The sequence below is a fragment of the Chionomys nivalis genome, chromosome 19 (assembly GCF_950005125.1).
Source record: "Chionomys nivalis chromosome 19, mChiNiv1.1, whole genome shotgun sequence".
Lineage (NCBI taxonomy): Eukaryota > Metazoa > Chordata > Mammalia > Rodentia > Cricetidae > Chionomys > Chionomys nivalis.
The window spans coordinates 20,657,551-20,680,257 of record NC_080104.1 but is presented as its reverse complement, the minus strand read 5'-3'; the positions used below and the strand labels follow the sequence as shown (position 1 = coordinate 20,680,257).

The 22,707-nt window shown below is 37.8% G+C and overlaps 1 protein-coding gene across 33 annotated transcripts in view; it reads left to right on the top strand.

The window, feature by feature from the left end:
- Rims1 (regulating synaptic membrane exocytosis 1) overlaps positions 1–22,707 on the top strand; it is a 454,154-nt gene that overhangs the window by 384,991 nt on the left and 46,456 nt on the right. For 18 of the 33 annotated variants that reach the window (XM_057794794.1, XM_057794792.1, XM_057794788.1 and 15 more), the window contains one exon: positions 12,369–12,604. The exons of 8 other annotated variants lie outside the window; for them this stretch is intronic. In XM_057794794.1, the coding sequence (XP_057650777.1) occupies positions 12,369–12,604 (236 nt within the window). Of the gene's footprint in view, positions 1–12,368; positions 12,605–22,707 lie in introns of those variants that run through there. 7 more of the 33 variants (XM_057794801.1, XM_057794791.1, XM_057794797.1 and 4 more) reach the window with 3 other exon arrangements.

Genomic DNA, 22,707 nt, shown 5'->3' with positions numbered 1-22,707 from the left:
AGGGCCTTGTAATCAGAAGTCCCAGGAGGAGACAGCATGAGGGCAGCCAGCCTTCCCCACAGGCTGCTTTTTATTCTGATGTTAATCTCCAGCGCTCATCTTGGAGTTGCCACTAACTGACAGTGAGAGTGTTAACAAATTAGCAATTTCCATGTGCCTTATTTTTTGTTTATTGGTTTAGTCATTCATTTGTTGACGACTTCTATGCAGATATTATAACTGAAAGTGACTGTCCCAGGACATAACAAAGCAGACATGATTCTGAGCTCTATGGAGTCATGTATTTTCTTTTCTATTCTTATTGCCATGCCCAGCTGCTCTTTCTCTACTGTGTTCTATCACTTTCTAAGACTATTCTGTATCTCTCCCCAGTAAGAAGCAACTATCACCTTGTGGGGTCCATGTTGTTGCTTTTGAAATACAGGTGCAAATGAGTCATCAATGTCTGTAATTACATAAATATACCTTACAACTGCAGATTTAAAGTTAAAAATGATTGATTTTTATTGGGTCTCTCTAATTTTATAAGAAAATACTTAAAACTTAATCTGACATGAATCTGAAAACCAACCACATCACTAAGTTAAAAAAATAAAGAAATCAGCTTTCAAATTTGACAAATTGACATGAAAATGAGCAGAGATCTCAGGAATGGATGGCCTAAACAGGTGTTAAATAAAATGTACAAATCACTAAATTGAATCTCATAACTTTGAAAAGTGCACCAAAAGTACCTTGCTGGTGTCTGACACAAAGAAACTTGGGAATGGTGCCTTACCCTTAATAGTTACAGATTTGCCCTCTAGTGAAGCAGGGCAGGTCTGACATTCTGTGCAGAATCAGGATACCCTGGTGAGAACAACTCAGTAACAACTGCTGAAAAAGGAGGCCATGAATGTGAAGGGGAGTGGGGAGGGTTGTGTGGGAGAGTTTGGATGGAGGAAAGGAAAGGGAGAAATGATCTAGTTAAATTACAATCTCAAAACTAAGCAAAACTAAGCAAAACAAAGCAAACAAAAGGAAAGGGAAGGGAAGGGAAGGAAAGGAAAAAAAAGGAAAGGAAAAGAAAGGAGGGAGGGAGGGAAGGAGGGAGGGAGGGAGGAAGGAAGGAAGGAAGGAAGGAAGGAAGGAAGGAAGGAAGAAAGAAAGAAAGAAAGAAAGAAAGAAAGAAAGAAAGAAAGAAAGAAAGAAAGAAAGAAAAGAAGACAGCTATTGTTAGAGCCTGACTGTACAATATATGTTTTCACTACTTAGGATCTGGAAAATTTCATGAAAAATGCAGCTGGTCTAATAATTCTGCCCTTATTACAAATGAGCAGTGTAATGTATGGTTGGTTCAGTGTACCCCAGGGATGACAACACAATTTGAGGCAGAGTACTCAAAACTATAAACACCAAACAAGAGCAAAGAAGAAAATCTGGCAGAATTTATAAGCAACAAAATAGTAATTTGAGGTTCTCCAAACACTGGAAGAGAAGGGAAACACAAGATAAGTGCCACATGAACCCCACTTTGGTCTGAGGGTGCTTTCCAGTGTGGGAGCAATGGAAATAGCACCAGAGCAGAGAGCCCTGGTTTTATGGGGCTGAAGAAATGGCTGTTCAGTTCAGCAACTGATAGAGAAAGCGGGAACTGGCAAATGAAGAGTTTCAGAGTTTGCCTTAGATTTCCTCTGGCTAGTGAGTTAGTCATGCGGAGGGAATGTTTTCCATAAACCAAACAGATGCAGTCTCTGAAGAGCAGAAGTGCAAGCGGAGGCTCTGAGCCCTGCTGGGTGCTGGGGAGACAGATTGAACTCAGGCCCACAAAGACAGGCAGGCTGAGATAAGGCCTCTGTTTTACTCTAGGAAACTTAGAAGAGTTGGGGACTGGGGCAACACAGTCCTAAAGTGCTTGTCTTCCAAGCAAGAGGAGCTGAGTTCAAACACCAACACCTTTGTTAAACTCTGGGTATTGAAAAGGACATGGTGACACTGTTATGCCTATGTCACGGGACCCCAAACAAGGCCATCACTAGCTGGTATCTGATGCAAACACACTGGGGTTTATGGATTACAAATTAGCTAACGGGAACTGTAATCCATCACTCCGACACAGCGGGTGGAGGAGAACGACCATGAGCTCTCAGGATAATGGGTTTTGAAAGGGCAAAACCGCAAGCAGGGTAGCACAAGCCTTGGCAATTTGGGAGTGGGTAAAAGTATACAACTTTTGAATTCGTTAGTTGGGATATAGGGGAATTTCAAAACAGTCAAAACAGTGATTAATCAGGCACCTACAAGGAAATTTGAAGTAAGTAGATGTGAACATATGTTTGGACACCCTAGTGGGTCATTTTGACCAGAGCGGGCACAGTTTCTTGGGAATGTTTATGACGTTGCTGGTCTGCATTCACACCCCCCCTAGTTAGGTCCTATCTAAAATGGAGTTCTTTCTCAAAATGGAGTTTGTTCTGCTCCTTCAACACATGCTTTTAGTTCCAGCCTCAACTACCTAGCAAGTTTTAGTTCCAGACAAGCCTAATCTAAAAGGAGAGCCAATTTCTAAAAACAAACACAATAACAACAACAACAAGCTGGCCGTAGTGTCACATATTTGCAAACCTAGCTTTGGTGTGGCTGAGGCAAGAAAATCCCAGAATTCTCTGGCTAGCCAGCCTGGCCTACTTGATGTGTTCTGGGCCTGTGAGAGACCCTGTCTTAAAAAGTGTCAGATCCATGCTCCCCTCCCTGGTGTGTGTGTGTGTGTGTGTGTGTGTGTGTGTGTGTGTGTGTGTAACTATTGCACTTTCATGTGTGTGAGAGCAGGGGAGTGAGTAAGTAAATGACAACCTCAGGAACATGTCTGCTAGTCACCACCTGGTTTGACACAGGATATTCTGGGCACTGGGATCCCACATTCTTTGTATCTTTAGTCTTTTTCTTCCCATCGCTATGAGTAGGGAGTAATGGAGTTTCACTCCTGTGTAGTGCTTGCACAGTTCTGAAAAGGATAAAACATATCATGTGAAGAAGAATCCAGTAACTCAGAATGCATATTTTAATCATCAAAGTAGGAAAACTCACGATCCAAGTACTAAGAGTGGAACAAATGTGAAGGAATACAATTTTGAGTTTAAGCAAAAAATGATGCAGAAGAATAAATGGGGAGGACAAATGAAACTTAATGGGCAGTAATAGACTTTCCTCATGTCTCCAGTTTTCTCAGTAACTGTGACAGAGCTGAATACCTAGGAGTAGGGTATAGCCCAGTGGTAGAATGTTCGACTACCACATATAAGACCCTAGATTTAATTCCCAGCCTAGCAAGGGAAACAAAATTGTAAAGAGAGAGTGGGGTGGATATAAATACAAATAATTAATATTCATAGAATGAGATGAGAAAATTAATAATAGAAGTTATACAGATATGTCAGTAATATTATAAAAAATACTTGATGGTGTTTACAAGTCCAGTTAAGAGAACAGAGAAGAGAGCAGAGTCTGTCTCACTGCCTTGTGTATGAGTGGAATTCTACATAGTTCTTTTGCCTTGATATTTCCGGGAATATACAATACACACATACACACACACACGTGCACACGTTCATTCAGAGCAAAGCACACAAAGGGACAGATGCCTCAGGGTGGAGAGAGCAGCAGAAGCCAATGTCCCTGACTATTTGAAAGGTCAGAGCTTTTGTGTGGTTGGAGGTAGAATGGGTTCCCTTTCTTTATGGGAATTGGCTGTGTGTGCCATCAGACAGATCTGGCTAATCTAGATAAAGATGGGGAGAAGGGCTAGAGAGCCGAAGATAAAGGATAGAATACATTAACACTAAATACAAAATTGCATTAACATTCCATGTAATTCATAATGAAGTTGAAAGAAGTCAAATGATCATCTCAGTGGCTACCCTCTACCTAATTAATATGGTTATCAAAGAAGTGTACATAAAAGTCCAACACATATTTGTGATTAAGTGAAATCTGACAGCTAGACTTGGATCACACTGATAATCCCAGCATTCAACACTTGGGAAGCAGAAGCTGGACAATTATGAGGAGTGTAAGGCTGCCCTGGGCTTCACATAGTGACATCTTGCTTATTCTGGTTTATAGTGTGAAGCCTTGTCTCAAAAACAGTAAATGAAAAACACCATCTTAGCCTACTGGGAAATAGTGTTTCTTATTATGAGTCTAAATGTTAATGTGAAATAATTCTAATAGTACCCCATAATTCAGCAAGAAGCAGTTTCTCCCTGGAACCACACGCATCGCTGCTTCTCAGCAGTATTCAGACTCCCCTAGCCATTGTCATATATAGACAGGGAATCGATGAAAGCTGTAGAGATGGGAACTGAATTAGAGCTCTTTGCTTCTATGTTTATAAATGCAGAAAACACAAGAGAATCGAAAGAATCAGCAGGTATAATTAATAGGTCAGTTTTAGCAAACTCATTGCTACAATGTCAACATACAAAAAGGAGCTGTATCTTCATGGCTAGTAGCAAACATTGGGGGAATAGAATTCATAATGCATTACTACATATAATACTTTGTAACATGAAATGCCTAGAAGTGAATATAAGATTTGGGAACAATCTAATAAACAGAGTGAAAGGCTATAGCTCTGAAGACTTCTTATACCTCCGTGTTAACAACGAATATGTGAATATGTGTGAAGGTGAGATTCACTGCATATTAAAAGGCCATTGTATCTGAAGATTCGTCTATTTGAAAGGCTTGAATCTAAACTGATCTGAGTACATCCCCCAGTTACTATTCTGACCCGACTTTCTCAGAAACTTTAATGAGGCACGTTGATATGTGTGGCTTATCAAGCATCTTTCCACGTGTTGTATCTTCTGGAATTTATCAGCCAGATGCCTGGGTGTGGCATACTGATATTTATCAGCAGGCTCCTATTCCTATCTCCCATATATTATTAAGGATATAGAGTCATTATAAATATAATATAGGGCTTAGATAATTTTACTTATTGAATTTAACAACATTGTAAACAGTATTGTGGACATATGTCTAGGACAAACTTAACTGTTACTATGCCTTGTGTTAACTGCTCTCTGCATTTTATCATGAAGTCACAATGAACCTCGGTCTTTCATTGATTCCTATTTCTGTAATCCTCTGGAGAGATGCAAGAGAAGTTTCACATGTAAGTTTTGCTTCTACAGATTAGGTTTCTGTTATTCATTTTTTGTTTCTTACAGAATTATGGTTTAAATAGGTTATTTCCTATATATTCTATATGACCTTTATTTTAAACATGCTGCAAACTTACAAATAGAATTATTTTTTCTTCACTATGTGTCTTAAAGCATCATAGCTTCTGAGAGGAGATTTTGGCTCCTGGTTTTTTGGTTTTTTTTTAATCTGTCACAAATGTTTGCACCAGCCTTCTTGCACTGGAAGAATGCAACAAAAATCTATCATGTAAAGTTATACATTAGATTGTCTTATATGGCCTATTAGTTATTTTATCTCCAGGGAGCAAAATGGTTCTCACTTACATTCTGGACAGTGAGTTTAGGATGATTCACTTGTACTTTTATCTGTCTTAAAAATTAATGTTTGGAGTTGTTCTCTCAATTATATATTCATTGTTATTTATTTTATAAATTTAATAATCCATAAAACTATGTATAGTACCTTAGAGTTTAATTTATAACATATTTTCCTAAAAATTACATAAAATCACCCTATCAATACTGATGATATTTTCCATTTGATTGTGTACAGATTTTCCACTAGTCCTGTCATTTTATGGTTACTTATTGCATGCCAAATCTCACGTATATGCACACATATATACTTGTGTTCACACACATATTATCTTACAGTAGGATAAAGCATTATCACAAGGAGATTCTCTTAATGAAGCTCTAAAGGCTCTGATATGTTCCAGGTTGGCCTTGTTCCTGCCCATGGTTCTAAGTCCATCAGCCACAGGAGGAACAGGCCAGTTCCCTGTGATGGCTTTCTCACTGTTGGTTCTACATATACTTACTTATTTGTGTACTACTGATTATCAAAGGGTTTCATTTTTTTTTTTACTGCACTGAAAGCACAAATTAGATTTCTCATTTCCCATAATACTGAAACATTTTTGGAATAAATACTAATTGATTTAGTAAATGAAGCTACCGTATAATTTCTTAGAAAGGAATTTCAGAAAAAAAACTTCTAAATTTCTAAAATAACATTATATACGTATATGCCCACTAGCAAAACCTAGGAAAGATACAAGGCTGCTTATTTTAAATTGAGGCGTTATGAAATTCATTCTGAAAGTGTACATCAGTATTTGGAGTGCATTCACAAAGTTAGACAAGTAATCCTCATATCTGATAGTATGATTTCTATCATATCCCAAGTAAATTCATACAATATCAACGGTTTAACAAATCTTCTTCCATTATGTAAAGCCAGTGATATGAAGCCTTTCTTTATGAATTTCACATGTAGATATTTTACAGAGATGAATTTTTGCAATGCATGGTCATTTTCCCTAGTTTCTTCCATATAGGATGCTTTTGAATTCATTTGTATTTTAACATCAATCAGTATTTCATACTTTTTTGTAGTTACAATACACTGTTGTGGGTACACCTCATTTAATTTTTCCTTCAGATGGTGGTCATTCTCATTTGAGTTGTTTCTACTTGAGATTTTTTGGATTTTTTTCCTAATATTTCTTATATACTCATGTATGACTTTGTGTGAATACATTCTCATTTATCTTGAGTGGATTTCTGAGAAGGAAATTGCTGGGTGTTATGGTAACTTTGTTTAACTTTTAATTGGATTTTTTAATTCATATGAAACTCCAAATACAACTAAATGACAAAGCATTGTTTCCAAAGTACTACCATCATTGAACATTCTCACTATTAGTATTAAATGTAAAAGTTTCTCCAGATTCTCATCAGTACTTTCTGATGCCCGTTTTGATTTCTAACTATCCTCTTGATGTGCCTGAAATCTAGACATAGTTTCATAGACCGGATTTTTAAAAAAACATTAAGCTATTTTGACATCTCCACTTTTCAGATTTCAATCCTTCTATTGAAATTCTTCTGAGTCAGCAAATTCTCAAGAATGAATTTTACTTTTAAAATATTCAAAGCATTTGAAGTTCCATCTATTTTCTCTATGTAGACTCTTCAGTTTTTTATGTTGGAATTATAGAGATAGATATTAATTTGTATAGATTACAAAACAACCTCATTTAAATGTAAAGCACCTTGCTATCTAATATGCTTGAATAGTATCTCAAGAACACACATATTGTATAACGATTTTATCAACAATTAAAATTATTTCTCATTGGTGAAGAGCACTAGCTGTTCTTCCAGAGGACCTGGGTTTGGTTCCCAGTACCCATGTAAGCAGGAAATAATTTGTAACTTCAGTTCCAGGGGACCCAGTGCCCTCCTCCGTATTCTGAGAGCACTAGGCATGAAAATGCGTAACATCCTGCAGGCAAACACGCATAAATGAAAGATAATTTTTCATGAAAATAACAAGTTTCATTTTTGTCACACATCTGTTATACCAAAGCCCAATGTCATGCTTTATATTTATATTCTCTATTCAGTGTGTACAAGATGGTTTTCTTAGTGATGTGGCTTTTTGCTAGTATGTAAACAAACAGACCAACCAGGAAGCCAACAAGCCTGATTTTCCATCATCTACCAACCAACCATCAATATGTCCTTGTTTTCTGATACCCAAAATTCCTCATCTATAAATAGATCCACTGTTGTTGTCACCACAAATTGAAATGTTACTACTAATCTGATCTAAAATTAGAGCACCCCCAGCCAATAACTAGAAATTAAAACAAATTTAAACCAAAGTAAGAATGAAAGTCAAAGTTGGTTAAAGGAAAACAGAAGATGCTATTCAATCTCAGCCCTAGATGGGGAGCCTAAGGGAAGACAAGGCTGGGGTGAGCAAACTCATCTTGGACATCACAGCTGATTTACCCAACTATTACATTTAGACATTTTTGATGGTAATTCCACATTTTTTAAAATTTATTTTTATTGAGTTCTACATTTTCCTCTGCTGCCCTCCCGGCCTCTTCCCTCTCCTACAACCCTCTCCCAGGGTCCCTATGCTCCCAATTTACTCAGGAGATCTTGTCTTTTTCTACTTCCCATGTAGATTAGATCTATGTATGTCTCTTTTAGGGTCCTCATTGTTGCCTAAGTTCTCTGGGATTGTGATTTTTTTGCTTTATGTTTAAAAACCACTTATGAGTGAGTACACTTGATAATTTTCTCTCTGTGTCTGGTTACCTCACTCTAAATGATGTTTTCTAGCTTCATCCATTTTCCTGCAAAATTCAAGATGTCATTATTTTTTTCTTCTGTTTAGTACTCCATTGTGGAAATGTACCACATTTTCCTTATCCATTCTTCGGTCGAGGGGCATTTAGGTTCTAGCTATGACAAACAATGCTACTATGAACATAGTTGAGCACATGCCCTTGTGGCACAAATGAGCATACTTTGGATATATATGCAAAAGTAGAATTACTAGGTCTTGAGCAAGGTTGTTTCCTAATTTTCTGAGAAATCACCACATTGACATCCAAAGGGGTTGTTCCAGCTTGCGTTCCCACCATCAATGCAGAAGTGTTCACTCTACTCCACAACCTCTCCAGCATAAGTTGTTATCAGTGTTTTTGATCTTGAACATTCTTACAGGTATAAGATGGAATCTCAGAGTTGTTTTGATTTGCCTTTCTCTGATGACTAAGGATGTTGAGTATTTTTTTTTTTTTCAGCCATTTTAGATTCCTCTGTTGAGAGTTCTCTGTTTAGGTCTGTACTCCATTTTTTTAAATTGGATTACTTGTTCTTTTGATGACCAGTTTCTTGAGTTCTTTGTATATTTTAGAGATCAGACGTCTGTCTGATGTGGGCTTAGTGACTTTTAAAACAAATTTTCAAGATGACGATTTCAGATAAGAAAAAGCAGATGAAAATGCCAATGCTTTAATTAGCTTCTTAAAGAGAAAAACAGCAGAGTGGCAGCGAGCGTTAAGGATGATCTCAGAAACTTGTGTAACTATACACACAGCAGGCTCATGCTCTCATGTGCATACAATCCTTGCAGAAAATAAAGAGGACGACTGGAGTGAGAGAATTATTATTGATATGAATTCAGATTGATTGTTGATATGAATTCAGATTGATTGTTGATATGAATTCAATTCTGGATAATCTGCTCTAGGTCAATAAGAACCTGACTTTATGTATTACAGTGGTGACTTTGCTAGCCAGTTTTTGCAAAGTAATAACAAACCTAACACAAATTTTAGGTTTGTAAAATGACAAAAGGTGAGGAAGAGGTATAGAAACTTCTGGAAGAAAAAATTTAATGAACTTAAGAAAAAGCACAATAAACTCACATAGACGCAGAGGTACACACATTTTCACAACCGTATGTCCTATATAAACACAATAACAAAACCATAATATATACACAAAGGACCTGTAAAGGGGGAAGAACCCTAACAAACCATTATAAAACCACCTCCAAAACTGTCATTGAGTTCATTTTGTGTTGTTCATCTATTGGTGGGCATGGAGCCTGCCCTTAACAGTGGTTTGTATGCCCAGTGAGATTCCCTTGAAGTGGTTTTTCAATCAAAGTTAACTTCTGTGTTAGGGACAGGAGGGGAGCTATGTCCACTCCACCTCTCAGCACTGGGACCCTATCTGGCCCAGTCCTGTGCATCTCCTATGCTTGCGAGTTCATATTTGTCCTTCTGTGTTTCTATGACCTTGTTGACCCAATACCCTCTTTCTGCCTCCTCTTCTACAGGGTTCCCTGAGGCCTGAGGAGAGTGATTTGTAGAAGACATCCTGGCTTCTTAATTGAAAATACATTTTCAATTCAATGAACTCAGTCAATTAAATTAATATGTATATGCATTCCCCTTATTATGTCCATAAAATGGAATTCTATTATTGCTCTCAACTTTCATTAAGGAAATAATTCATCACTTCTCAGCCTTTTGGCTGAGATAAAGTTTTACAAGTTCTGAGCCTTTCCCGGTCTCAGGATCTCTGCCCATTGTTCATGGCGGGTGTTCTTCTTAGTTCTCCTCTAAGGCAAGAAAATGTCTCTTTGAGCATGACATTGATCTGAATTTGGCAGAATGTCCCTAGGAATAATTTTATTTCTATGTTCTTTGAGCAGAACAATAGTATTTGATTTTCCCATATGTCCCTGTCTATAATAGTCTCAGGTTCTTGGTCAACTGAGTATGTTGGGGATTAATTCTGTCTCACGGAGTGGGCTTTAAATTGGATCAGATATTGGCTACTCCCACAAGATTTTTTGCTCTGTTGAACTAGTGCGTCTTGGAGGTCACCATTGTACACCAAAGGGCTTATAGCTGGGATCATGTACCTTTCTCCTTTGGTAAAGTGCAGAATAGCCTCCAGTCACATGACCATGAGTCAGTAGGGTGAAGGCTCTAGGTACGCACCAGCTAGACTTCTACATGGTCAATGACATTTGTAATCGTTGTCTTCAGCAACAGGGCCTTACCATCATTTTGTGGAGATCTACAAAAGCAGAAATAATGAATTTAAGAAATGAGGCCATGTGTTGTAGAAAGCATATTTCTATTAATACCTTAAACTTGTATTCATGAATCTGACTGATTATGTTGGTAGGTCAGTAGAACTGAAAATGCCTTACCTCTCTCATGGAACAGCACAGGTGTGCTAAGACTTTTAGAGAGATATAGACATTTTTATATAAAAATTACTATAAGCATCGAAGCAAATACTTCAGGTTTCAAGGAGAAATAATTTAAATTTTTTATAGAATTATTTACTATAACTTAAAAATGTAGACTTATCAAATGGTACCATTGCTACCCAAATTTTTGCTATTCCAAAAACATTTGTCAGCATGGTAAAATATTTCATTGCTATAATTCATTTTTGGATATAATAAAGAGAAATCACATACATGTTCATTTCTTACTATAATTATTTGCCTACACTATACCTTTCTACAAAATTGAAAATAATTAGAGACTTGAAAAACCACTGGATATAATATGTTAAAAAACAAACAAACAAAGCCCAAAACTAGTGAGTGATTAGGAAGGTAGTTCAGCTGATGAATTGGCTGACACACAAGCATGAGGAACTGCCTTGAAAAAAAAAAAAGTCATTCTCAGTTATTAGTATGCAAGTCCTGTAATTCGAAAGCCCCAGTCTTTCTGATCTTTCTGGTCACTCTCTTCCATCTTCCTGAACGCATATTTTGATAGTTTCCCTCTAATTTAAATGACATCATGTAGGTGTACACAAATAAGTTACAAAGCCTCATTGATTTCATTTTATTATTCATAGAAAGACTAGGATTTGTTATTATTAACATAAAATGTAGGTATTTCTATTAACTATCCCGTGTTACTTCTAATGTGAACTTTGTATTGCAAAATAAGAAGAGAAAAATGAAAGGGCTAATATGTGGTGGCCGAGTTGGTCTTCGTCACACGACATTGTTTAGAACCCAAAAGATTCAGAACATTATGGGTTGTTTACTCTTTCCTAGAATCAGAACTGGAGATATTTCTCTTTCCTGTGTTTAAAAGTCTATTACTTCGAGGCAGGCACTGTGGTGAATGGTCCACAGCTTTAATCCCAGCACTCGGGAGGCAGAGTCAGTTGGATCTTTGTGAATTTGAGGCCAACTTGGTGTACTTAGCAAGTTCTAGGACAGCATGGGCTACAAAGTAAGACCTTGTCTGAGAAGGAAAAAGAAAAGGTAGAAGGAAGGGAGGGAGGGAAAGAGGAAGGAAGGAGGGAGGGAGGGAGGGAGGGAGGGAGGGAGGGAGGGAGGGAGGGAGGGAAGACATGCCATAGCTACTTCTGTGTTTAAATGTCATAGCTTAATCTGTGCCCTGCAATCATCTTAAGAAAAGTAATGGGGCTGTAGACAGACATGGTTCCGCAGTTATGAGCTCTTACTGCTCTTGTCAAGGACCCGACCAGGTTCAATTCCCAGCATTCATATGACAGCTAACAGCCATCTATAACTTCCAGTTCCAGAGCATCTGAAGCCCTCTTCTGACTCCCATGGGCTCTTGGTGCACACACAGGTCTTCTCTAGCCCTCACACATGCACATAAAAGGAATATTTTAAGAAAGAAAAGTGATGTAATCTTAAAACTGACATAGTAGGGCTACCACTCAGCTGGCTCTTTCACCTGAAAATAAAAAAAGGATGTATCTGGATTACTTCAAAAAAATAGCTTAGTTTTATAGTTTCAGTTATGCTGACCTGCAATTTATGGATGCATATATGTTTTTACTTTGTAAATATAGTTCATTTACCCCCAAAATGCAAGGCAGACGGATGGGGACTTCAGGAAGAGCCATCATCAAGAGCACCAGTGTAAGTGGAGAGATGTACACATTGGAGCATAATGACGGCAGCCAGTCCGACACTGCTGTGGGGACCGTTGGGGCAGGCGGAAAGAAGCGGAGATCCAGCCTGAGTGCCAAGGTGGTCGCCATCGTCTCTCGAAGAAGCAGAAGCACATCGCAGCTCAGCCAGACGGGTGAGTACAGTGCTCTCCACCTCGTACATGGGCGTTGTGCTGGAGATGCCCGGGTTGTGGTCTTCATGCCAGGACTTGAGACAGGATTGTGCATGTATTCAGTTTTCTCTTTTCTGTGTCTGAAAAATCTGCTAAATGCATAGTCTTAATTTTTCTTCTGTGCAGCTCACTGAAGAAGGTATTGTTTGTTAGCCTGTAAAGTGATTAATTATTTTCCTTTAAGTGAAAAAAAATACTAAAAGTCATGTTTGCAAATATGCAAGGAAATGCAAAGAAGTGTTTGACATCTAAATTCGTACTTATACAAGAAAAGCAACACAATTCTTTGTTTCAAAATGTTCCATAATGCACTTGTGTGCCTTTGAGGCCATGGGTGCCTGTAATTTTTTTGTGGAAAAGGTCAGTTGTGCAACTTGAAGGGCAGTCTTCAAGGTTCTGTGAGGATACAGTTGAGCTCTGTTTGTTACTGTTTCAATGCAAGTAGAAACCCAGAGGCAGTATTTACTTTAGAAAAATGGGTCAGTGGATTCATCCAAAAGATGTTTGAATGTAAATGTGTGTTTCCAGCATTTTCTATGGCTTGAAATCTTAAAAGAGTTGTATCCTGAGGGTTTGCTTGTATGTGCACACACTCAAACAAGGGGCATTGATGATTTTTTTCATTTCAAAATACAAGAAAGCATGGCTTAAAATTTCACATTTGATTTTTGCATATTACATAAACCATTACTATGTTCACTCAATATTAAGTCAAAGCAATGGTAAGAGAAATTGTGAAACAATTTAACTTGACAGCCTGTTTCTCCTTCTGTTATTGTAATTGTTTCTCCCATTTTTCCTCAATAACAATAACTTGTGGTCACAATATTTACTTACATAAGAAGTTTTCCATGAAATTTTAAAGCTCATTTGGCACTCTAGAATATTTATGTTAAACAGCATATTGTTGGATTATGTTGACAAATAAATTGGAAGACATTTTCAGCCATTTAAACATTGAACTAGTGCATGCAACTTATGGGTAAAAGGTCTGAAACTCCCAAGAACATAAAGAACCAGATTGTTTAGCATCCTGGTGGATTAAGTTGCTCTTCTCTGTGTTGTTAAGAATGAACACTTATTAATTTGCGTGTTCTCTCTCTGCCTTTTGATTAGTTTGGATAAGGGTTTGTCAATCTTGTTGACTTTCTCAAAGAACCAGCTCTTCGTTTCATTGATTCTTTGGATTGTTTTCTGTGTTTCTATTTTGTTGATTTCAGCCCTCAGTTTGATTATTTCCAGTCTTCTCCTCCTGTGTGAGTCTGCTTTTTTTTTTTTTTTTTTTTTTTTTTTTTTTTTTTTTTTTTTTTTTTTTTTTTTTTTTTTTTTTGGTTTTTCGAGACAGGGTTTCTCTGTGGTTTTGGAGCCTGTCCTGGAACTAGCTCTGTAGATCAGGCTGGTCTCGAACTCACAGAGATCCGCCTGCCTCTGCCTCCCGAGTGCTGGGATTAAAGGCGTGCGCCACCATCGCCCAGCTTGCTCCTTTTTTTTCTAGAGCTTTCAGCTGTGCTGTTAAGTCTCTAATGTGAGCTTTCTCCGTTTTTTTTTTTTTTTTTTTTTTTTCTTTTTTTTTCTTGATTATCAGACTTCACACTCAGAGTGAGGGAATCTGCTGGTATAAAGGTACTTGCTGCTGAAGTCTGATGGCTTGAGTTCATTCCCCCATATGCACATGGTGGAAGAATAAGACCAACCCTCTGGCTTATTCTCTGACCTCTACTTACATGCCCTGGCATGTGAGCATCTATGTGCATGTGCACAAACACACAGGAACACACAAAAATAAGTACTATTTTTGAGACAGAGTCTCTCTACATAGCCCTGGATGTCCTGGAACTTGCTAATTAGAGATCTATAAAGTGGATCTAGAGCCATGTGGCTCTGCTTCCCAAGTGCTGGGATGAGAGGCATGCACCACCCACCCAGCTATGACTTTTTTTTTAAAAGAAAAATGTTATTACTTGGATTAAGTGGAAGTGTTATTTAATGACACTTAAAGAACCCTGTATTTCCTATGTGAAATGCTACAGGTTGGAAATATTCTCATTCTCTCTCTCTCGTTCTCTGTCTCTGTCTGTCTCTCTCTCTGTGTGTGTGTGTGTATGTGTGTAGCCGTCTCCTGACCCTCTCTTTACTAAACTTTGCCCCTGCCCCCCTTTCTCTATGTTGCTCTCCGTCCTCCCTCTAGTTAGCTCCTTCACTAGCTGAAAATTATTTTCTTAAATTTCCATAGAACCTATTATGATGCATCTTCTTAGGTACTACGTTTAAATAATATAGAAACACTTGCTTTACTAGTTTAATTTGATTCTAACTGTGGTCATGTATTGACTTTCACATATGACCTACCTTCCAAGAAACACTTATTATTAATAACTTCTATATATAGTACACTGCTTTAAGAAATTTGGTTGCAATAAATAGGTGCAAAAAGCATATTAGGCTATGAAGACAAGATGGCAAACTTCTCTGCCTTGATGCCTCCCTTACTGACCTGTTTGCTCCAAATACCAGCAGTACATTGGACTGGGCTTCCTCCCATGCAATTCCCAGATGTAAAATGTCATGATTTTCTTAAAGAGGGTTACATGAATTAATAAATATGTCAACTCTTGAATTGTGCTAATAGTGTGCCCTTAGTCCCATCTTGATTTTATTAGTAAAAAATGGTAAATGTTGGCAATACTGCTGCCTTTCCTCTGACCTTGGACGAAGCCTATTTTTTCTTTCTCCCATCCTGGGCTCATGGTTTCTTCTCCCTCAGTAAAGATATTTTTTCACTCGTGTTTTAATTTACTGAAATTTTAAGCAATTTCTTTATTTATGGTTTTATGTTCTATGATCACCATTTGATTCATATTTCTGGGTTCTTCCTTGCCCAACAATTACTGCTTTGTTTTAGTTTCCCCCTTGTACCAGCTGGGATTTCCACATCTCTCAATTCTTAGCCCACCCTTTGTGGAATATGGCAACTTATGTAATTAAAATCTTGCAGAATACTTTTGTCTTTTTAAGGTTTCCTCTAAACGCTTCTCTTGGACTCTTATTCCCCATTTCTTATCTAGTATGCATCAAGTCTAGTATTACTGACTTGAATTTTTCTATAAAATGAAATATGACTAGACATGGATTTCAGAGATACTTCATGTAAAATAGTCATAGAAGCTTTTGTAATGGTGAAAACTGATTGATGGTTATAAGGACACAATGCATATTACTAATACATTGAAACAACCTAGAACTTGTGTTCAATACAAATGTCTAATTGTGTTTACCATAGAAATCAGACTTGGTTTAGGACCTCTTACAGTGAACCTGGATTGCAGTTGGCTCACTTGTACTGTCACAGATGACAGTTTGGAAAATGAGAAGCAAGGCTGAAAGGACACGGGATGGATAAATGATTGTTCCAGCGCTCAGTATAATGGCTGTCTGTTTTGCCGTTCACAGCTGAGAGGTCCTCCTTGAATTACCATTTGTCCATATTCTAAGAGGATTCTGTTCTTTGTGAGTTGGTGTGGAAATATTGCAGGGCTTGATCATTATTCTACGATTTCCACACACCCAGGAGTCACTGCCAAGGTACAAATGACAATGGACTAAAAATCATCTCTGTGCTTAATTTTAATGTTCTACTTCCACAGACGTTTTTCTCGTGTTGAAATCATTTCTTTATGACTCTGTTCAAGCCCCTCTAACTGTCCTCGACCACCATCATCTCAGTACTTTTAAGAGCCTCTCCTCCTTTGAATTCTTACCATGCGATTTCTAGCATTACTTCCAACTTACAACAAACCCAGCATCTGAGGCCCAATTCTGTGAGCAAAATAAAACACATATATTGGAGAAGAAAAATGTTCCGGACATACCTAGGCAAAAGAATTCTAGTAACTTGATAATATCCTGCACTCATTCGTAAGAAGAATATGATCCTAGACAAACTGGTTATATATTTCCTACATTTTATATTACAAAAGGACCCTTAGCTCAGGATCTCTGTCACTGAGAATTTAATTGGTGGTGTCACTCCACAGTAGAATATTTATCAAGCATGTGGAAATTGCTACCTTCAATGTCCAGTACCTCTTCACACTAAAACTTGCTTCCAAGGTGTAGGAGGAAAAAACTCAAGGTCAGGCTTTAAAAGCCACATAACAGACTTTGTTTACCAACTGGTGATATTTTTAAGTAGCAATGAGGAAGAAAGACAGCTGCATTTGTGGAAGTTGATGGGGAAGCTGGTACAGAAAGCCCTCGAGGAGCAGCCTGTGTGAATGATCTCAGGTGGAGACTAATGGAGACAATGTGAGATTGGGTTTTAGTGGGCTAGTCCCCTTGAAATTGGGAAAAAGATGAACCCACTCACGTGAAAAATTGGGCTCACCGGAATACAAGATGCCATCCACAGCCAACGCCATGTGTTGAGTAGAGTTGACAATATAGGAATTAGAATAGGGAGCTTCAGGATCTGGAAAACGGATGAATCATGATGAATTGCATGGAAGGTGTGAACTCCAAGAAAAGCTTGACAGGGGCTAGAGAGATGGCTCAGAAATTAAGAGCATTGTCTGCTCTTCCAAAGATCCTGAGTTCAATTCCCAGCAACCACGTGGTGGCTCACAACCATCTGTAATGAGGTCTGGTGCCCTCTCCTGCCCTCCAGGCATACACACAAAATATTGTATACATAATAAAGAAAGGAAGGAAGGAAGGAAGGAAGGAAGGAAGAAAGAAAGAAAGAAAGAAAGAAAGAAAGAAAGAAAGAAAGAAAGAAAGAAAGAAAGAAAAAAGAAAGAAAAGTTTGACAGTCCTACAGGACTCTGAAAGTGACTAGAAGCTGCGAGGGTACCTTACAATTTAGGGCCTGAGCTATTTCTCCTGAACAAATGAAGGTGAGCATAGAGGGTACCACTAGTGGCGTGCAGGCTTTATCACAAATGGAAAATTTGTCTTTCTTGTCTACTTCAATGTAAAGGCCTAGCCTTGACAGATTCGTATGTACCATGGTAGAAGCATGTGGATTAGAAATGATAGGCACAAATATAGACAGAGACACAAAGAAGAGTTGGGAGGGCAACCTAGTGAATATTGAATCTGCCCTTGTTTATTTCTCATGAGCTTTAAATACCCCAATCCTAAGAGGAGGGGGAAGACAAAAGACTTCTTTGCCAAGATTCAATGAACAAAGTTGCCAAGATTCAATGAACAAAGTTTCAAATATCCAAACCACCAAGTTAACTATACCCTGGGTCAAACCTCTGGTCAATAACCTTGAAGGAGCAAGAATAGGCCTGAATTCTCTGACCTTTGGTCAAGGTGGAATAAATCCACATCCTCCCTAACCATCATCTCACATCCATTTTCACTCTAGAATCAGAATGATGATCTTGTGGGGATGAAGGAGATACGATAGGAGATGGTCCAAGTGGGAATGGTGCAAAATTATGGGGCTAGAGTAAGTGTCATGGGCATCTCCATCATCTCTGAAGGTTGTGCATCCGGATGAGTTTAGGGATAGAATAGTGAACAATGGTGATTTTAATGAATGATTGGCCAGTCCTCCTTTGTTCAATTTATCACTACTTACTAGGAAGTTTTTAATTTACTATTCTTTGTAACTGGGAAGATATCCCCTCTCTCTTCCTTTCTACTCCTCTCATATGTATGGGTGTCTTTCAGATTGAGATATAGAGAAAACTGAATGTCTTTTCAGGATAAATTGTTAAAAAAAATATATAGCCTCTCAATGGAGAGAAGGAAAGATAAAATCCACTAAATAAAATACTAAATAAATAGTCTAAATTCCAGAAAATGGAAACAGATAAAGAAACATTGTATCAGTAATGTCAAAAGCTGATGGAGCTTGAGGCAGAGATGCCTTTGACTTAGTCAATGCTCACATGATAAAGCAAATGGAGATAGAGGAGATGGTAGAATGTTGGAGGAAATTAAATGATGGAAATTACACATGTTGCTGAGCCACAGTGGAGTTCTTCTGAGCCAGGATAATGCAAATCACCTGAATAATAAATTCAAAACAAAGCAGACAATAAAACAACTTTACTAGGGATGACCACCATCCTTCCCAACAGGCAGCCAATTCACAGTACTGTCCATTTGGTTTTCATTTTGTGATTTTGGAGACGGGGTCTCACTGTAGAGTACATTGACTTATAAGTTGCTACAGAGCCACAGGTGGCCCCAAACTCAAAGCATTCCTCCTGACTCATCCTCCTAAGTGCTGGTATTACAAAGGTGAACCTAGGGCCTCAAAGCACATACATACTAGGCAAGTATTTCACCTCTGAGCTACATCTCAAGCTTTCTGCTGCTGCTATAGTTATATTTGTCTGTCTTTTGTCCTCACCACCACCAGCATCCATAGTGTCATTGCTGCGATTTGTTAAAGACCATTCCAATATTCCTTAGATCATGTTATTGTATTTTTATGTCTAAGAGTTAAAATATGATGGGTCTAGATGATAAAGCTTAAGGTGATGTTTTTAAAGAAGTTATGGGCATAGGCCCTATGTATTTGAGCATGCTAAGTGGATTTTCTATCATTCTACACTCCCAACTTGAGTGTGTCATTCTAGACTCTTGAACTTACTTTGCAAGTTCATCTGTTTTGGGTTGCTATTTACTATTTAGTTTGACTCCCAGTAGCCAAAATATTTATCTTACTGGAGAAAGTCAGTGTTCTTCCCTTGGCTGCCTATTTTCCAATCCTATTTTAATGAGAAAATCTTCCTTCATACCTTGAATATGATTTTGAAAAACTTTATCTTTCTTTTTGCTAATTTACCTCTGTGAAACAAAATAATCATTTCACTGTAACCCAAAGAATAAAACATTCCAGGAGGTCCAATGATGGAGTAGAACAGTAAGCCCTGTTCAGTATTCTACAAGAATATTGTCTTATTAAAAATAAGTATTTAAGGGAGTTGTCTATAGATTTATGGGTATTTGATTTCAAAATTGGTTAATCAGACTTTCTCATTTCCCATAGCATGGGGTGACCACTGAAGATGAAATTGCAAGTAGGAAGTAACAAAATTGCGTGTGTTCTACCCACTGGAAATATAATTCGCACCCCACAAAACTGTGCTTGAGTTAGTTGATGTCCCCAAGAGGTCAGGGGATCATTTTAAGAGTCTCACTGTCCCTAGATGGAAATTATGTTTAGAAAATGTTGAGAATATTAGATCCCCTTCTACTAATCTCTATTCAGTTTTCTTCCCTAGGGGAAGAGAAAGCAAATCTTAAAGTAAGTTGTGTGAACTCCTGCCAAGACACACTTCCCTTACCTCAGGGAAATAAAGTGCTCTGCACCAGACTCAGGTCTTCAAAGCATCCCAGGCTCACACACACCCTGTCTGTCTTAAGTGCAGTCCTGATTTGTGATGATGCTCTGTCTTTATTTTTTACCAAAGTAAGTTTATAAGTGCTGGCAAGAAAGGCTAAAGTAGTCTCTGGGGGCTTTAAAGGAAAAAAAAAATCTTCTTGAATCCAGTTCTTATTTACAGAAGAGGCCAAAAGCACTTACAAAATAAAGTTTAAAAAAAAAATAAACAGAAACTGGAAGCTACTGTGGATGAAAATCTCACTTAAATTTAAATTCTTTAAACGTGCCTCATTTGTTTGATTCATGTAACTGCACAAGGCAAACATTCTAAGGAACATACTGTTTTGTGTGCTTTGTTTCCTGAACGGGGAATAATGGTGCCAGAAACACATCTCCAGTCTGCAAAACCATCAAATGAATGTAAGCACGGGTTCCTTTATTTACTGTTGCTGTCTGGCTCGGGAATTCACTACTGTTAATAGAGGTTCAATTCTGTTCTAGTAACTCATCTTCAGAGGAGATGTCCTAATAAGGAGTGGTAATTTCAAACACACTCCCACTGTTCTATTTTCGTTCTTTTCCTTGCCCTCCACTATAAATTTCGAGTTTGGCTAAGATGTAGATAGAGTTTTAGATTGACTTGAGAGGGGGAAAAGAAACTGATTAAATTAGGATTGATTTCTATAGTGAACTCGTTCCTGAGGAGTCTGAGGATGCAAGAAAATTTGTTAGGTGCTTTTAATGAGCAATACTCAGAAATCAACCAGTTGTCGGAGGTGACAATCATTTCAAGTAGGTAATTTTTTAACATGAGGTCAGCCTCAAACTGGACGTGATCCTTTGGGCAGCTGAAGAGGGACTGAGAAATTTGTGTGTCATATTTAACTAGATGAACAATTTTATAATATTTAAGTAGATTACCAATATTAATGCATTTGCATTGAAAAGCATGATCTTAAAGACAGTTTTATCTATTTATTAATGTTTACATCTTAAAAACAGAAAAGCAGAGTGAAGATATATAGAGTATTACTACTAATTAAGTATTTGGTATGAATATATGTTGCTAGTCAATCTTTTTATGAGTTGGTGTGAAAATTGATAAAACCATCAACAGTAACTAAGGTTAAATCCCCTGTTAGTAGGATTACAGTCTTACAAGATCCCGGGTCTTGTCCAAGGTCACAGTTCCTAAAGATGCAAGTAAAATTAGCCACTTCACCAGACTCCCTTTGAGTGTTTCTGCTCACTGCAAAACTTGTAAATCTCTCTTTTGGACAACTGTAGACTAATTCCACTCAGTTTTGTCTTTTTATCTTGTGGTTCTTTGCTTTAAAAACACAGGTTGTTTAAGATTACTTAGGGCACCATGTGCCAGGGTACTTTGGGGATGAGTTGGACAAGTCCATGACAGATTGGGGACTTAGAATAAAGGCTGGTGTCTGAGAGCTGGTAGGAGGGAGGCAAGAGGCTAAAAGGCAAAGATGAAAGGAAAAGCTCATGGTGCTTACTGGGAACAAGCCATGTTTATAAATCCTGGTTGTGTGGAAATTTAGTGATTTCTTGGACAGGTTTTTAGGGCTATTTAAGGACCACCTGCATGTGAGAAAAAGAAACCCAAAATCATTAAAGTTGTTTTTATAAGTTTAATATGTATGGAGAGAAGGATCTAGAAGAAGCAAAGAAAAATAAAAGACTCTTTCAAGGAGAGTTTTTCAGTGGTAAAATTGAATAAATGCTTTCTATTTCAGGAAGCTCGAGTGAGGATTAAATGAAAAGGTTTGTTTACAATTGAGCAAGGTGCCTGACACACAAGTACATGATGGTGATGATGACATCACCTTCTCAGGATCCAAATAAAAGAGCAGTAGGTGAAAACATGTTAGGGTCTGTGGCCTCTGAGAGTCCTTCAGGAAAGGTGACTTTGTTTATTGGGGTGTGGTTTCAATTTCAGATCTAATATTTGAGTGTTTTTTTCTTTCTTTTTCAAACCAAGTATTTTAAAGATCTTCTAGTCCAGTTCATTTTTGAGATCTAGTTAAATGTGAAGCCTAGCCTCAGCCGGTTGTCCTTGCTTGTTTGTGGTACCCATTACACGTACTGGATGAAATACGTGGACTCCTTGAAGTCTTCTGTGTGTCAATTAGGATAATCTGCAAGAGAGTAATCTAGGCTATCTCTTTACTGACTCTCTCTGCTCTTTTCCCCCAATGTACTGTATTAGGTCACATTGAAGCAGACAGGTTTAGAAAGTTTTTGTGTGTCCATGAGGTAAGCACAAGTTTATGTTTTTAATGATTGACAGCAATTATAATACTTTGTGACACATGAAAATTTTATGAAAATCTTTTTTGGTATCTCGAAAGAAAACTTTACTGGTAAACAGCTATGTTTTCATTTACATGAGAAGGTTAGCTGTCGCTGCTTTCATGATCTATACAGACTGTGTGGCTCACAAAACCAAGCATACTTAGCACCTGTTTTTTCATAAAGTTCCATAGCCTGACTCTAGACCAAGAGCTTAGGGCCTGGAAGTAGGAGACCTGAGTGAACAGTGATCATTTCTGTCTTTTTCTCCATACTTCACAATCATGAGCAAAATCCCCCAACTTCCTTGATGTCTTTAAAAAAAAATACTTGTCTAATGCTTTTTGATTCATACTATGTCTATTGATACCATCTCTTGATTAGTTATAGTGATTCTCCAGAATGATGGTTA